Below are 17,375 nucleotides of genomic sequence, written 5' to 3'. Positions count from 1 at the left end.
CTCGCACCGCCCCTTCCGGGCGCCCCGGCGCCGCCATCCGCCGTGGGGCACCATGGCTGCGGCCGCCCGGCTGCGGCGGCGGCTGCTGCTGGAGGTGCCGTGGCGCTGGCGCTGCAGCCCCCGCCGCGGCGGTGCCGCCTGGCCCTCGGCGGGGCAGATCCGCGCCGCCTTCCTGCGCTTCTTCGAGGAGCGCCACGGCCACCGCCGCCTGCCCTCGGCCCCCGTGCGGCCCCGCGGCGACCCGCGCCTCCTCTTCGTCAACGCGGGCATGAACCAGGTGCTCTCCCCGCTCCCCTCCTCCGGCTCACCGGCGCTCCGCGTCTCAGGGGAGCGCGGCCCGCCTTGGGTGCCCCTGCCACGGAGATGTCCGGCGTTGCTTTGGGCTGCCCGCACCGCCGTCCGCCCGGACGCCTCTCGTAGTGCCGTAGTGCTGTGGCAGTGTCCCTCGCTGGCCATAGTTAAGAACCGTGTGAACACAATCCTGTGCCGTGTGTTTTAGAACGAACTTGTTTAAGCGGGGAGGTTGGACCAGATGACCCACCGTGGTCCCTTCCAGCCCGGCCCGTTCTGTGTATCAGGAGCCCCAGGCACAGGTCCCTGCGCTGGGTGGCATCTGTCCCCAGCGGGTGTCTCTCGTTTCCAGTTCAAGCCCATTTTCCTGGGAACGGTGCACCCCCGGAGCGAGCTGGCCCAGCACCGGCGCGTGGTGAACAGCCAGAAGTGTGTGCGTGCGGGAGGGAAGCACAACGACCTGGAGGATGTGGGCCGAGATACATACCATCACACCTTCTTCGAGATGCTGGGGAACTGGTCCTTCGGGGATTACTTTAAGGTGAGGTGAAGATTACTTTAAGGGAGTGAACCCTTTCTAGGGGAAAACACAGCCTGCCTTTCAGAGCTGTGCTGTAGGGCCATAGGACTGTGTGCAGAAGGCGTTTTGGTAAGATCCAGATTAATTCCTGGGAACTCTGTGGCCTGGAACAGAGGTGGGTTCTGTCGCTGCATGTGTCCTGCAGACTCTCAAAGCACTCAGCCTGCCAAAGCTGTGACCAACATGTAAAAATCAAAGTTTTCTGTGAGAATGCCAGTGTTGACCACTTAATATGGTGAAAAGAGGTTACCAGTTCATTTGATGCTTATTACTAGAAATTTTGAAAAGAGAAGAAGAATAAAGGATGCTAGGTTTTTTAGGTGGCGAATACATGTTTTCTTTGGAAAGAAAATAATCCATGTAACTCTGCCAGTAAGCACATAGATGCACACCATGCTGAAGGTCTCGCAACATTTTTAGGAATGTCAATTTTCCACTGGCAGCAGTGAGCTGTCTCACTCTCCTGACCTTCATCCTGCTCTTTGCCATACACCTGAAAATTAGAAAGGAAGAGAAGCAGTTGAAGTTAATTTCTTTGTTGTTCAACTCCCATTCTAAAGACCCTTCCTGAATTACTGTGCTTCATTTATGTTCCCCACCTGCTCAGGAGGAGGCATGTAGCATGGCCTGGGAGCTCTTGACAGAGGTCTATGAGATCCCCAGAGATCGTCTCTACGTCACCTACTTTGGGGGCGACCCCTCGCTGGGGCTGGGCGCAGATGAGGAGTGCAGGGACGTGTGGCTCCGCCTGGGGTGAGTGTGTCACTGAAGAGGCTCTGAGCAGCAGGTGCTGACATCTCACTTTCCACAGTTTGCATTTGCTCTTTAGTTGATCAGCTGTAGGGGCCAGAGAGTGTGTTTTCAACCCATTTTGTTTCTGGTTTCTTTGGGCTGTTAAAAGTCAGTTGGGCTCTGAGCTCACTGGGTCTCTTGAACTTTTGGTTCATTCTCAGACAGTGGGGGTGGGTATGTGCCTAAAACTGGCTGGCCTGGATGAAGTATGTGCAGGATCTCCAGTGCTTTGCTTCCTCTCCATCATGAGAGTATGTTCTCTGAAAGCAGGCAATGGCTGTTTCAGTGGGAGGGTGCAGCCATTGCAGAGAGCACTGCTGTGCTTTGGGAGCTTGTTCCAGCTGGATGTAGGCTTTGAACCCAAGGCAGCCAGCTCTGTGCCACTGATGCTGTTCGAGTCTTGCCTCTGCCCCAAGAGCAGGGTGCTCCACAGACCCAGTGGAGAGCCTGTCTTGGTCATCAGGGGCCAGGCTGTGTTTGCCTGTCATTCTGGGCTGAGACTAGGGTCCTGTATGGTTTGGCTCACTTAATCTCGCTGAGGAGAGTATGAACAGAAGGAAGCAGAGAAGCAGAGGAATTCTGATGTGTTTGTTTATTGAGTCTGTAGTAGGAAGAAAGGATTCCTTTCTTTCATCTTTCTCTGTGATCTAGGATACTGTGTGGTTTGTGTGTATGCCTCAGCACTGCCATCTCTGTTATTTGCCTTTCCAGGGTTCCTGCCAGTCACGTGCTTCCTTTCTCATTGAAGGATAACTTCTGGGAGATGGGGGACACAGGCCCCTGTGGTCCCTGCACAGAGATCCACTATGACCACGTGGGTGGTGGCAGAAATGCTGCAGCACTGGTGAACCAGGGCAGCCCCGATGTAGTGGAGATCTGGAACTTGGTTTTCATGCAGTACAGCAGGTACCAAGCATGTCATCTGAACTCCAGAGCCTTTCCCCCTAGCCTGACTCCAAAATCATGTGTATATTCTTAGACTTATCGCTGTTTTCCAGAAGGTGGCAATATCAGAAGCAAGAGAAGCTATGGAGATTTGTCCAGCATTGCTCTTGGTCCCCTTTGCTTTATTTCCCTGTCTTCTTCAGCCTTCACTGTCTGTTCTCCCTTAATGCTGCATTCCAGAGATCTCTTGAGGTCTTCAGCAGCCTGGACGAGGAGGCCTTTTTCCTTACATTGCAGCCTATCCTGACTATGTGATGGTCAGATCCTGACAGGCCAAGGCAGGCTGCTGTAACTCTTGTCCCTGAGCTTCCTTATGCTGGGTCACCCACTGTTTCCATCCCCTCTCACTTCCCCCACTCTCTTTGATTCGCCTGTTCCTTATTTTTGCCCATGAACTGATCCTTGCTTCTCTTTTGCCTTTTATTTTTCCTTCCTGGCTGACAGAGAGGTGGAGGGGAATCTCCTTCCCTTGCCGCAGCACCACGTGGATACAGGAATGGGTCTGGAAAGGCTGGTGACAGTGCTGCAGAACAAACGTTCCAACTATGACACAGATCTCTTCACTCCCATCTTGGATGCCATTCACAAGGTGATGGTGCTTCTGTTCAGAGTCACAGCTCAGCAAAAGCTCCTTGAACACAGACTGCTTGCTGGGTACTGAGCAGTATCTTGAGACAGGAGGTTATGTCCTGCCAGGTCCAATGCAATGTTCTAGAAAAAAGAGAGAATTCCAGATTGGAAATCTGCTGGGATATCAGCACTGCTGATTCATTTTTCCTTCAAAGTGTCTTATGTTTCTCAGTGCCAGGGCATTGGCTGACCTGTGTTAGGTACAGAAGTCTTGTCTGTAGTGCTGTGTAAGGATTTAATGAATACATCTTAGGTGCACGAGGTTCAGAGGTAGTTGAAAAACATGATGTCAGGCATAGCTGGCTGTCTCTTGCATTGAAACTTCTGCAGCCATTACTGTCTGCTGACTTGTCTCTCTACTTTCCCTTGTAGGGCTGCAGGGCACCCAGATACCAAGGTTTGGTCGGGAATGCTGATGTTGGGCGTGTGAACATGGCCTACCGTGTGGTGGCAGATCACGTCCGCACCCTGTGTGTGTGCATCACTGATGGCATCTACCCAGGCTTCTCTGGAGCAGAGTAAGGACATAAGGAAATGGCAGGGGGTGGAAGAAGTTAGGTCTAGGAAGGAATATGAACAGCCAGGGAAGGGGTTCTGGTGTGGGCCCCAGATAGGGAGTACATGGGCTTTTGGGGAGACAGGAAGATGAGAGCCAGGGAAGGGGTTCTGGTGTGGGCCCCAGATAGGGAGTACATGGGCTTTTGGGGAGACAGGAAGATGAGAGCCAGGAAGGGGTGCCAGTCTGCAGACTTCCCCTTGGATGGGTGTAGCGTGTTGGGAGCAGCTGGCCTGTGCTGATGAATCAGAGCAGATGAGCTGGGGGATGCTGGATGTGGCAGCTGGGCAGGGATGCTCACAAGGCTGCCTGAGGAATCCTGCTCTGTTTTCAGACTGGTGCTGCGTCGGATCCTGCGCAGGGCTGTGCGCTTTTGCTCTGAAGTTCTGCAGGCTCCACCTGGGCTCCTGGCCTCCCTGGTGCCTACTGTAGTGGAAGTGCTCGTGAGTAAAACTGCTGTCTTGGGGGAAAAAAGGTCATCACACATCCTGTTCAACCCCATGTCAGTTTTTTGCATGCTGTCAGGAGTCAGTCTTGGATGGGAAGGAGCTCCGGTAAGGTGAACCTGATGCTATGCATTCCAGCATTAAAAACCTCTTGTCCCCATATCACTTGTGATGGGAGGGAGGGGGCCTAGTGTCACCAGTGGTACAATCAGCACAAGCATGTGTAAATGTATGCAAGTAACCTCTGTAATGTTTGTGACATGCTGCGAGATTCCCTGAGGAAGATTCTGAGGTTATTATCACTAACTGAGGCTCACTTCCACAGGGAGATGCTTATCCAGAGCTGACAAGGAATGCCAACCAGGTGAGCAATGTGGAATCCCCTTGTCTCATTATTTTTGTGAGGCACTGCTCTCAAGCCCAGAAATCATCCCGCCCGTGGGATTTAGCTGGAGGAGTTTACATAGCCTCCTCCGCAGCCATGTTCTCGTGGGTGGACTGAGATGTTCTGGGCACAAGTATCTGTGGCAGATTTCCATATGGTCCACTAGGTCCTTATCAGGGACTGCATGTGCTGTGTAAGGTGGCTGTTGCTCTAAAAAAGCTGCAGTAGCTTTTTTGGTTGAGTGCAAGTACAGCCTGTCCTCGCCCGGGTACCCTTTGTCTAAAGTGGAGCGATGATTTAAGGCTAGTCCCAGCTTGCTTCCACTGACAGCAACTTCTCTGGCTGTTCCAGACAAACAGTTGTAATTGGGTCACAGATATGAATGCCCAATAGGGAACATTTGTCAGCCCAAAGCTTTCCCCACGTGGATGGTCAATATTTCTTTGACAGGAATGGTGACAGGAGACACAATGACTTTGGCACTGTTCAATAATGCATCAGAGCCATGTTGTGGTGGATACGTGCAGAACAAAAACGCTGGTTGATATGCTTTGAGCTGACTGAGCAGGGCTGAGCTGAGCTGGGGAACTCCCTGAAGTGTGGGTAACCCTTCTGATCCTTGGGCAGATCAAGGATATCATCAATGAGAACGAGGCCGCATTTCTGTCCTCCCTGGAGCGTGGGAGGCGCATCATCGAGCGCACAGTGCAGCAGATGGAGCCCTCCACAAATTTCCCAGGTGAGTGTCCCTCCTGTGACAAGCTGCACTTAGAGACAGTTTGCTTCACGTCCTCACAAGCATTGCAGTCAAAACTGGTGGATGTTTGCCTCCCCTGTGTTTTCTGTGACACTTAAGCCCAGACAGAGGAGCAGATGTTCCCTTCTCCAGATTGCAGTTGATTTCTAGTACTTTGTCCTCACAATAAACTCGGCACCAGGCAAGTTAGAAACATTCATTTGCTGTTTTCCTGACTGATCAATGAAGTCATTAAGACACAGCTGAGAGGAGTAGCACAGGACCCAACTAATGCAGCTGCCTGTGTAGATGTGCTGCACTGAATTTTAGCAGGAAGGAGGGGGCTGTGAAGCATTATTAATACTCAGTCCCATGCAAGAGCTCCAAGGCTTCTCTTCCCCATTAACTGTACAGTTGCACACAATACAGGTGTATCCAGTTACCAAAGCACACACTAGATTGGTCCCATCCAGACAAATCTTGAGATGCCTTTGCTTTCTGTGTTCTCACAGAGTTCTTGATCTTCTTTTTGTCTTACAGCTGAAGTAGCCTGGTCTCTCTATGGGAGTTTAGGATTCCCTCTGGATCTGATTGACTTGATGCTTGAAGAGAAGGGAATCAGTTTGGATTCAGTTGCTTTTAACGAACTTGTTCTGGAAGATGCAAAGGTAAGAGGGAGACCTGCCTTGTCATAATAATTCAAAGCCTTACCTGTCTCCTGTGAACGTGGAAGCAGGATCCCTTTCACTGCTGAGGCTCTTCAAAACACCACAGGGCTACATGCCTTCTCCCTGAACGGGAAGTGAATCTGAAATAGCAGTGTCATCACAATCCCCTTGTTTCTGAATGTGGAACTGAAGTATTGGTTGTGATTTTTCTTCAGGTATTCTTTGATGCTGGAGTGAAGGTTATGAAATATTTATATAGGTTAGGACAGTACTCTGTTAGTCATGTAGTCTAACTTCTCACACAAAGTAGAACCAGCTTAGACAGCTGAAGCAGCAAATTATTTATGAAGAGTTTACAAAATCTCCATGATCTCTCTAGTGCTGAAATACATGCACTGCCCACCCATCACCACCACTCCCTAGTGCAGTAATTGGCTTGAGGCCTTGCTCTCCTGAGCTTTAATGGCCTTCACAGCCACACAGCAGGCTGTGCCAGCTGGGATGTGTTAGCAGTTGCTATGGCCTGGCTCAAGGCTAGCACAGAGTGGCATTCAGTGCTTGTGAGGCTTGAAGAGATGGGCTTACTTAGCAGTAGCCTACATCAGCCTGGACCTGAACAAGCCATGGAGGTGGAAGAAGCCATTCCTTGCCTTCCAGCTCCAGTGAGCTGTTTGCTTGCCCCCAGGGATCTCCCACCTAACTGTGCCTTTGCTCTGCTGCAGCGGAAGGCTGGTGGCCCCCAGGCAGGAGAGCCAGGGAGCACCAACACCCACCTGGATGTGCACTCGCTGGCTCGGCTGCAGGGCAGCAGGGTGCCTGCCACGGATGACTCTCCCAAGTACGCCTACGCCCTGGGGCAGCACGGGCACTACGGTGAGTGCCCAGCCCCCCTGCACAGCAAGCTCTGCTGGAGTCCCTCACGTGGCTGCTTTTGCTGCCTAACCCCATGCATGCACAACGTGTTCTTTCTGCTCCAAACCTTGCTGCCACATCTGTTCCCTACCCCTGTACCTGATCCCAAACTGGGTGCTTTTCTTAGCGCTGTTGGCACGTCCCTAGGAAGGCTCTGGCCTGAGCTCTGGGTTGGCACCACAGGGTGCAGTGGTGAAACAGGGACTGTTGATTTCTTCTAGAGATAAGTCTGTCTCCAGCAATTAGGCTCCTGGGTGTGTGCTCGGGAGAAGGAGGGATGGTTATGCAAGGGTTTTGGGTGCCTGTGTGGAACCGTGCCCTTGCTGTTTCCCTGGCAGGCCGCTAGGTGCCAGCGCAGGCTTTTGTCACCAAGGATAACTGAGAGTGCTGATGCTCCAGGGAAGGCATCAAGATAAGCCACAGGGAGCAAGAGGTGGGGTGGCTGTCACAGACAATTAGAGAAGGCTGTGTACAGCCAACTCCCTGTTTCCCAGTGTGCTGGTGGCAGCCCACGCTAAGCAGAAAGAGAGGCAATTCAAGCTATATATACTACAGCAAGAGCACAACAGAGGAAAAAAGCCTAGCGGTGACATTGGCTCAAATCTTCAAACTAGAGCTGTCCCACCTTCTCAGCTTCTGAATCATGGAATAATTTGGGTTGGAGGGGATCTCTGGATGTCCAGTTTCCTGTTAAAAGTAACATCAGTTTCACAGTTGGATCACATTGCTCAGAGCTTTGTCCATTTAAGTTTTCAGTATCTTCAGGGACAAAAATCTCACAGCCTATCCATTCCCTGTTCTTTATCACTCATAGTGTGTAAAGGTTTTTTTCTTTACATACAGCCAGAATTTCCTGTACTTTAGATGTAGTCTCCCAAATGCTAAATAGGGATGAATAACCTCTTTCTTTGACTGCTGGCTATGTTTGTGTTCATACAGCTCAGCAGGCAGGCAGCCTTCCTTGCTGCAAGGGCACCCTGCTGGCTTGTGTTCAGCTTGCTCCTGAGAACCTGAGATTTCTGTCAGTTTGTTTCTGTAGACTGCTCAGATGCCTTCAAAAACAGTCCAGTTCTTCAATGTATCAGCCAGTCCCTGCCTATTAAGTGGGATATGGGTACATCCCATTTTGTCATGGATAGTCATTAATGAAGATGTTAAGTGGTGGTGTCCCTTATATCAGCCACCAAGTAGCTCTGCCAGTAGCTGAATATCAGTTGAGCATTGAACTACTGAGCAATTCTGCCTGGGGCCCTGTGCCCAGCCAGTTGAACACCCACCTCATGGTCCACTGGTCCACAGTGCCCAAATCTGGGTTCAAGGAGCCTACAGGAAAGCATGTTAGAAGCTTGCTGCACCCAGGAACGTGACATCCCTGCTGCCCCTGTCCACAGCATCTTCATCAGAGTCCGTCAGGTTTGCCAAGCTTGCAGTGCAGCAAGATGCAGATGTGTCTGTGTTACATTTTCTTCTGCCAGGCTCATGTGGAGCTGGATTGGGTGTCCCTGCCTGCTTAGCTGCTACTCTGTCATTAGGAGAGTGACAGGTGACTTAGTTCCAGTCCTTTGTCCCTTCTGCCCGTAGCTGTTCCTCTCCTACCAAGGCAAAGTGCCAGCTTTCAGTGTAGCCAGGTGTTGGCAGGTTTGGCATGGGGAAGTGATCCCTCCTTTCCTGTTGCAGTCTGACAGGCTGTGTGCACTAACTGCTGCTCTCTTCTTCCCCCTGACAGAGTTCAGCCCTTGCCAGGCCACTGTGCTGATGCTGTACAGAGATCAGTGTCTCCAGAAGGAGGTTGGGGCAGGGCAGCGCTGTGGTGTCATCTTGGACAGGACTAACTTCTATGCACAGCAGGGAGGGCAGGACTCTGACCAAGGCTACATGATACGTTTAGGACAGCAGGTAAGGCCCTTTGCTGCCTAACCCAAGGCTGCCATGGGTTCTGAGGCCAGGCAGGATTCTCCAAGTGATGGCTTGTTCTGCTGTGTTAATTTGCAAGCTGCTGACTCTTGACAGTTTCCTTGGCATAGCGTCAGAGTTGGTGGGGTAAGGCAGAATCAGCAGTAACTTCACAAGGGCATTCTTGCTGCTCTGGTTGTCTCTCACAGCCCTTTGCAATTTCATCTTGCTGAGGAAGACTAAAGTCTCTTCCTTCTCAGGTCTTCCTTCAGTGTGCTGTGTTCTTGCCAGCTGGGGTTGTAATGCTGAGAGAAAGCAAACATAGATCAGAGAGTCTGTGAACTGAGTAACTTCTCTCTGGTCAGTCCTGGACAGCTGCAAGTGCTGCCCAACCTGAGACCCAGTGCAAAAACTCTTCTTCCTCCCAAGAGCATCAGGGAGGACCTCCACTTCTGCAGCATATTCCTTCAGCCTTGCCAAAGGAAGAGCTTTGACCCTGTCCTGGGAAGTTACACAGAGTGCAGCATTTTCTCCTTTCCCCGTTTCCTGGTCTTGATAATCACCCCTGGGCCTTTTTAGCCTTGTAGAGGATTACAGTGCCTTGCTCAGCACTTCTCCCCAAGCTATAGTGGTGGTCCTGTTTTGTTGCCATCCCAGTGAGGCAGAAATGGTGCCTTGGATGCCAGAGACATGCCTTGGGAGATGCTGTTCATTTTCTCATGGATGAGCATAGTTGTTAAGAAAATTTGTCAGTCTGGATGGTGTTACTGTCCCTCCACTGCAAGCTGGCAGCCCCAGCATACTGTGTAGTGAGTGGCTGGGTACAGGTGAGGTCTGGGACACCTTGGTTATGTTTGCAGTAAGCTTCTCTCTGCTTTTCCCACCCCATCCCTGTCTTTAAGGGATCGGTGGGAATTGTGTTTCCCAGTAGGGTCGAGCAGGTACATAGCACAGATATTTGGATCTTCCCTATGGCCTAACTCATTTTTCTGTCTCTTTGCTCAGGATGTACTCTTCCCTGTAGAGTCAGTTCATCTCTGTGGTGGCTACGTGATCCATGAGGTCACTGCTGTGGAAACCCTGCGTGCTGGCGACCAAGTGCAGCTCTTTGTGGATGAGGTGATGACTGAGTGCTCTTAACCTTTTCCTTGTGATGCCCTGAGAACCCAGGCACAGCAGATCTTTGTCCCTTGTATTCTTGAGACTATTCTTCATCATAGTGTGCAGTGGGAAGGAGATATCACAGCTGACTGTAATCTTTGTGAGCCATTGTGTCAGCGATGGAGAGAGACAGGGAGACTGACTGGGTGATCAGAATCCAATTTTCTTGTGGGATACAAACACTTATATACTACTTCAGGGAGACTAGTAATGTATACTACAATGATTAGGTTAAAATCACATACACAAACTTGTGCATATAACATCATCTCTTGCTTGCAGAGTTTAATGGGATTTTCTTTTTTCGGTAAACCTGTTTGATTTAATCCTCTTGCAATCTAGGTCTAATTTTCAAAGTTCTGTTTGCTTTTGCCAAGGTATCCTGTGATCAAATCTCTCATGTTAACCAGGTCCAAAGTCCATAACTTGTCTTGTGTCGCCCAACATTCCAACACCATTGGTTTGTCCAAAAGTATCCAGCGTACCCTTTACTGTTTTACAAAGATGATCCCATGGAGAAAGGAGTTAGATCTGCCCTGTCACATGACTCATCTGACAGCTGTACTCCCTGTTGGTTTTCCTCCATCTTCTCCTATCCCCTGATAGGGGGGGACAGGAGGCATTTCCTTTGTGCCATGCCCCGCTCCCCTGAGCTGAGGAGGGCCAGCAGTCCCTGTGATGGTGCTGTGTGCTTGCAGGCGCGGCGCCTGGCCTGCATGACGAACCACACCGCCACCCACCTGCTGAACTTCGCGCTCCGGCGCGTGCTGGGGGACAGCACCGAGCAGCGGGGCTCCCACGTGACACCAGAGCGGCTGCGCTTCGACTTTGACACCAAGGTGACTGAAATCCAGTCCCCTGTTCTCAGCACTACCAGCATTCCAGTGCAGCTCTTCTCTCCAGGATTTGTCCCCTCTCCCCATAATCACTCCTTTGGACACAAGTCACACTTTATCTGAGCACTGAAGCTTGGTCCTCTGGACGTGACTGCCCATTGGCATTGACTTGACCCTGAGCAGGGCTTGCTGAGGGGATGAATGGGGGTCAGAAGGGAAAGGACTCAGCAAGGCCAGTGGCCATAGGACTGGCACAAAAGAGTGTAAAGGAGTCTTTGAGAGAAGGTGCTTGGCTGTGGCACCTATCTGATGTCTGTACTGGACATTCAGGTGAGAGTATTTGTGAAGCTTTGGGTCAGACTGAGTGCTGGCCCTGGTAACCTGTCACTCATTCTAGTATCTCTTTTGAAGACTTTGGCTGAGGCTCTTGCATCAAAAATCCTTATCTCTCATGGGAGGAGAAGGTGGGAAGGCCATGATGTTCACAGTTCCCTTTTACAAGCAGAGAAGATGAGATGCAGGGGAAGAGTGGTGTGCCCAAGCTGAGTCATCTCGTGGCTGTGCCCCAGATCTCCCTCCTTCATTCTGTACCTCTCAGGAGGCTTCTCCTGAGTGTGGCTGATTTGCTTCCTCAGGGCCATGTGACTGTGGAGCAGCTGCAGCAAGTGGAGCAAGTGGTCCAGGACCTGATCCAGAAAAATGAGGTGGTGCATATGGCTGAAGTGCCCCTCACACTGGCAAGAAGAGTTGAGGGACTCCGTGCAGTGGATGAGGTATGACAGGGTAGCAGCACACATCTTCATGAGCCTTCTCCTTCAGCAGGAATCATCTGGGACACGAGATGTTGACACATCTCTCTGCAAGGGAATTGTCTCCCAAAACTCAGATGGGAAAATAGCACAGAGATGAGGTCTCAAGACACTGTTGTTAAACATGGAGACTGGTGATTCACAGGCTTTCTGTTTATGCCTGTAGACCAAAAGCCTGTTGTGTCACCAATTATTTTTTTCCCACTGGTGGCTGGTTGTGGGGGACAAGTAGTGCCACCCCTGACTCAGGGGCTCCTTTAGAATAGGGAAAAATGAGGCAGACACCTGAAGCCATGTAGTTTGTAAGTGCCCCTGCACAACCATGTTGTTAGCTGCTGATCCCTGTCTCCTCTGTCAGGGCTATCCAGATCCAGTGAGGATAGTGTCCCTGGGGGTCCCTGTGGAGAATGTGCTGACCTGTGACTCCAAGGCTGCAATGCAGACCTCTGTGGAGCTCTGCTGTGGGACGTAAGTGACTTTTGCTTGCAGCCAGAAGGCATGTGTGTGGGCACTGGTGGCTGAGGTAGAAACATTACTACAAGCTCACATCCCTGTCCCTGTGAAACTAAGTTTCCTCACTGGAAAAATATTGTGAGGACAGGATGGGCTATTTACAAAGCTTTGGAAGTTCCAGGGTGAGCAAACTTTAACAAAATGCACAGCATTTTTCCTTACTTCATAGTCTGAAACCAACCTGGAAGGGTTGTGGTGCTTTGCCTTTGGGGTTACAGAAGGGCTGGGTGCCAGGCTGGAGACTCCAATTCAGCTGTGAGAACTTGAGATTGCTCTCATTATTTTAACTAATTATCTTCACCCTCTTCTGCTTTTAGCAGTAATGAGAGTAGAAGAAAAGTTAATCCATCTTAGGACAGTGCTGACACCAAGAAAAAAAAAAAAAAAGAAGGAACAAACTGGCCTTAGAGCAGATAGAGCTGAAAATGAGCAATTTTTTACCCATGAGATCTTCTTGTGGGAGTAGTGGGACAAGAAAGTGCATGGGAGATTATCATTTCTTATGTAGATGTCTGGAATGATTGTTTGTGGTAACAGAACCCAAGACAGTGTAGTTTTCATATCCAGCATTGAATAAACAAGAAGGAAAAGGGAGGTTGTCAGTGTCCTGAGACTGCACAACTATTCTTTGTCTGGAGTCTGCTGGCCAGGCAGTGAGCTGGCCTGACAGGAGAGTGGGGTAGAGGAGCTGAGTAGAGGAGAAAAACACCAATTTATCTCACTGCTGAAGGAGAGGAAAGGAGGACAGAACTTGGTTTTGGCTGGAGCCTGCTGGGCAGGGAGCTCAGAGGTTCCTCTGGAGTAGCCTCAACTCTGCTGTCTCTTGCCTGACAAGGTCCCGTCAGGATTTTAGGGATGGAAAAGGATTCATGGTACTGGGGTTAGGATTAGGAAAGGAGTTGCTGGACTTCAGAGTTTTTGAAAAAGAAAGCAGGGTTCCTGATTTCTGTTTGCAAAGAGCAACTTGCTTTCTTTCCTGTTCTCTGCTGACGTTCTAGGCACCTTCTCCAGACAGGCTCTGTGGAAGACCTGGCCATCATCAGCGAGCGCCAGCTTGTCAAAGGCATTAGCCGTGTCATTGCAGTGACAGGGGGACGAGCCAAAGAGGTGAGAAAGAGGGAAATGGCATTTCTGCATGTCAAGGCACTGCCAGAAGGACCAACCTTTGTAGGTTCCTCATAGACAATTAGCTCCCCACTGCTCTGGTTGGAGCCTCCCTGCTGTGCCACATCTGGCTTCCTGCTTCAGCCTTGGACTCAGCTCTGCTGCTGTACCTCACTGTTCACCTCCTTTCCCTCCCATCCTAGTTCTCTGTCTCCTTGACCTTCATTTCTCCCTTCAGACTCTCCTTTCCAAGATAAAAACTTGCACAAAATATCAGGAAGCCTCTGGTCTATATTTTAAGGTGTAATTCTTAGTGCATTGATTTTGCCTCCTGCCTATCACAGCTGGATTTGCACTTTATGATTACAGGGTTTTGGCCTCATTCTTACAGCCCTTTTGCTTCCTGTCTTTAGTCTTTCTCCTGCTAAACTGTGATTCTGGTCTGGCTGGTTCTGTATAAAAAGTGAACAACATACTATTGTGTTTGTGAGATCACTCTGTCCTTTGAGTATTTGGAAGTGTCAGGTGCCCCATAAGCCTTCCCTCTTCCTTTAAAGCTGCTGTCAGAGGAGAGTGACTCATAGTCACTGGAATTGGAAGGACTAAAGGCAAAGCCCACCCCTGCAAATCTGTCAGTTTTTGGCTGGCCATCCCCTGTGCATCTGTGTCCCAGAGAGGCTTTTCTTCATGCAGAAGAACAAAAAGCTGCAGGGCACATCTGCATGCTTTGCTGCAAGTGCTGACCTGGAGAGCCCCTAAGAGGAGCTCTGTGCAAGTGTTAATGAGACAAGGGAGACTGCAGAGAGATTTACTTGGAACAAGGGTTGTGTATCCTAGCTAGGCAGAGCAGTCCTCTGCTGTCCTGCTCTAAAATCTTGCAGGACCATCCTGGGCACAGAGATCTGGCAGAGAGGAAATGCTCCAAAACATAAGGATTGGCACTGGTGAAAAAAGCTTGTAATTGTTCTTTTCTCAAATTATTTATAGTTGCATTATTGGTGAAAAACAATAAGAGATATATCAGGATAGGTAAACTCAGGAAATATGCTTCAATGGCTGATGAGGTTTCTTTTAGTGTTGGTGTTTTTTCTCTTGTTTCTTCAGTCAGCAGTTTCAAGATTGCATTTGCTAATGGAAAAAGATTTCTAAGATGCTCCACAGAGCTCCCCAGTTTTTCCTCAATGAAATTCTGATGATTTTGGTGCAAATTATTGAGGAAACATTAATTTTGACCATAAATATCACCTAAAGCTCAACAGCTTGTTCTGCCTGAGTGTGACCATCTAGTGTTGGTTGCAAATCTAGAGAGGAATGTTGTATTTCAGAGTCTTGAAGGCAAATCATTCCTAAACCATCTGTAGGTGTCTTCTGACTGGATTCTGAGCAGCACTTCAGTGTTCATGACCCTGCTGTCTCCTTGCTTTCTCCATCCCTGTGGACTGTTTCTGCTGCTGCATTTGAAGCATGCATTCCTTCCATCTCTGCAGGCCCGGGAAGTAGGCCAGTGCTTGGCTATGGAAGTGGACTCTGTCTCCCTACGGATGAAGCAGAGGATCACCTCTATTCCTGAGATGCAGAACCTCTCCAAAGAAGTGGGCCACTTGACCAAAGTAAGGAATCCAATCCTGTACAGAAAGCCCAGCATGGGCACATGAGACACAGGACTCTTTCCCTATCGGGTTCACATCTTACTGTGCTCAGTAGCAAGGGCAAGTTGCTACTTGCTGTTGCCTCTTTGGTCACAAGGATTTTTGCCAGTGTCCAGGTGGCTGTGATGCAGATGGGCAGCTGAAAAGAGAAAGCTGCTCAGCACTGTGACTGGCTGCCCTGGTGATGTGGGTTAAAGCAAGGTCTGGGAAGAGGCTATGCTCCAGCCTGACCTCCCAGAGAACTGGCAGTTTATGTCTAGGGGTACAGTTTAATGTTCTTACAGAGCAAATTGTCTTGCAGGTGGTGGCCAGCACTGCAATGCCCCAGTGGCAAAGAAAAGAACTGCAGACCATCCTGAAAGCACTACAGCGAACAGCCAACACAGCTGTCAAGAAACTGGAGCTGCAGCAGGTACTGAGGCAACAGCACACTGACTTGCAGCCAGCTGATGGCACACAGCAGTGGACCTGATGTCTGTGTCACACTTCAGAGCCACTCAGTCACTCAGAGTCTCAGAAGGCAGAAGAAAGCCCATACAATCACTCATGGTGCAACACAGACCCTGTGTTGGGTTGGTTTCACTGGCTGTTGTTTATGGGGCCCTTGGTTAAAATGCAGAGAATGACTGGGTGGGCTTTTAGCACCTGCAGAATTTCCATGTCTCCCTGCCTGTGAGAACAGAGAGCCCCATACCAGCACTTTTGGCCATCACCAATAGGCATTGGGCCTCACCTCCTCGTCTTTCCTCCAGCTACATGGATTTTGCTGTGCTTCCCACATGTGTTTGTGTTCTGCCAATTTACATTAAAAGCAGATTAGAAATACTTACTGCTAACTTAGAGATCTCAAGAAGAATTGTCCCTTTCTTATAGTAGGAACATCTTGCCACAGAAGCCTTCCTGAGACATGTGGCACTGTATAGGTCTAGGAGAGAGTCTGGGGACTGAATGAGTCACTTGCTATTCCACTTTTGCAGGGATTCATCTCTGCTTGCATTTGGGAAGGAAGGCTGTACAGAGATTTCAGGCTGCTAGTCTGACTTTGACTTCTGCTATCAAACATCTCCTTCTGTCCCACAGAGCAGCGCTTGCATTCCCTTTGTGTATATATTACATGGATATATCCCCATGCAGCCCACCCTGTGCCACCTGTAGCTCTTCGAAGTGCTGTGTTTTTTTCCCTCCAGGCTGAGAAGGTGGCACAAATCTTGCTAGCAAAATACTGCAACCAGCCTGTCATCATTGATACTATCCCAGCTGATTCCCTCTCTGTGAGTAATCCACATTCTTTGTTGGCCCAGTGTACCTCAGGTGCTGCAAACAGCAAGAGGGAGTTGCTGGGCACATTTTCTGCTGGATGCTGGTCTTCTTTGCTGTTGCCTGACCTCTGTTGTCCCTGCCTCCTGCCTCTCCTAGATCCTAATGAAAGTAGTGAACCAGCTGTGTGACAAGTCTCCTGGCACCTCAGTCTTGCTGCTCAGCCCTCAGGCTTCGGGTGAGGTGCTCTGTGCCTGTCAGGTGTCCAAGGTAAGCAGAACCCTGATACGGACAAGGGGAACCTGCCTGCCAAGGGGGGCTGCACCCACTGCTCAGCTGGTCCTGCTGGAGGCTTTTCCTGGGGTTTTGCCCAGTGTTGGTGGTTAATCACACAGGGGCAGGACCTGAGATGACTGTACTGGGACCAGATGTGCTTTCAGTCTCTGCTGGGCACAGATATCCCTGGATCCTCCAGGCAGTGTTTGCCCAGGGGCAAGACACAGCATTAACATGTAAGCTCAGCCTTTGCGGTCCTCAGGGTCAGGACTGCCTCAGGCTGGGTGAGGAGAGGATGCTGTTACCTTTCTTTATTTATAGACTGCAGGCTGCCCCACAGTACAAATAACTTGCCTGTGTCTCTTCCCCAGAGCTGCCTCCCTGGGTTCTCTGCTGCTGACTGGGCTGTGGCTGTCTGTACTCAGATGGAAGGGAGGGCAGGAGGCTCTCCCATCGTGGCTAAGGGCAGTGGAAATGCCAAAGGCATGCAGGGAGCCCTGACCACTGCACTGGAGTTCGCTCAGAGCAAACTGTGATGCTTTGGTGCCAGCACAGCTGTATGCACCCAGCTGGACACTTGATACCAAGCATATACTGTGCCCATCTGAAAGCATGAGCAGCTGAACATTGCTGCAACCTCTGCCTTGGAGCACTGGACTTCTGACCATCCAGGATCAGCAGAGACCCCACTGACAGAAGGGTGCTGCCCGTTCTCAGCACGAGCCTTTGGGGATGGAGCCTTGGAAAGCACCAGACGCAAGAGCAGATCCTGCTTCTCATGGAACAGTGCAAATCCTGCCACAAGACCAGCACAGAGATTTTGCGAGGACATGGGGAGTTGGCACTGTTGTCTTAAAGCCATTAAAGGGTAGAGAGTATCCAATCACCTGATGTTTCTTGTAGCTGCACCTTTTTTTTTCGTGCTCTGGCAGAGGG

The 17,375-nt window shown here is 50.2% G+C and overlaps 1 protein-coding gene across 1 annotated transcript; it reads left to right on the top strand.

The window, feature by feature from the left end:
• Nucleotides 1–23: 23 nt before the first annotated feature.
• Nucleotides 24–17,330, top strand: AARS2 (alanyl-tRNA synthetase 2, mitochondrial). Its single transcript, XM_064708883.1, has 22 exons — nucleotides 24–277; nucleotides 644–832; nucleotides 1,479–1,624; nucleotides 2,375–2,569; nucleotides 3,053–3,197; nucleotides 3,611–3,756; nucleotides 4,129–4,237; nucleotides 4,566–4,604; nucleotides 5,253–5,364; nucleotides 5,902–6,029; nucleotides 6,752–6,902; nucleotides 8,668–8,837; nucleotides 9,840–9,953; nucleotides 10,694–10,834; nucleotides 11,467–11,604; nucleotides 11,999–12,108; nucleotides 13,152–13,260; nucleotides 14,745–14,867; nucleotides 15,208–15,318; nucleotides 16,094–16,177; nucleotides 16,323–16,433; nucleotides 16,811–17,330. Exons 1-22 carry the CDS (start codon nucleotides 53–55, stop codon nucleotides 16,973–16,975), a joined length of 2,961 nt encoding a protein of 986 aa, XP_064564953.1. The 5' UTR covers nucleotides 24–52; the 3' UTR covers nucleotides 16,976–17,330.
• The last annotated feature ends 45 nt before the right edge of the window (nucleotides 17,331–17,375 follow it).

Source organism: Zonotrichia leucophrys, chromosome 3 (assembly GCF_028769735.1).
Source record: "Zonotrichia leucophrys gambelii isolate GWCS_2022_RI chromosome 3, RI_Zleu_2.0, whole genome shotgun sequence".
NCBI classification, from domain to species: domain Eukaryota; kingdom Metazoa; phylum Chordata; class Aves; order Passeriformes; family Passerellidae; genus Zonotrichia; species Zonotrichia leucophrys.
This window is presented reverse-complemented; position numbering and strand designations above follow the sequence as displayed.

Bases quoted from the DNA above. Each gene is read 5' to 3' on its own strand.
- AARS2 (XM_064708883.1), top strand. From the start codon at position 53: ATGGCTGCGGCCGCCCGGCTGCGGCGGCGGCTGCTGCTGGAGGTGCCG. The intron at 6,903-8,667 runs GTGAGTGCCCAG...TCCCCCTGACAG, and splicing joins GGGGCAGCACGGGCACTACG to AGTTCAGCCCTTGCCAGGCC. The intron at 8,838-9,839 runs GTAAGGCCCTTT...CTCTTTGCTCAG, and splicing joins TGATACGTTTAGGACAGCAG to GATGTACTCTTCCCTGTAGA.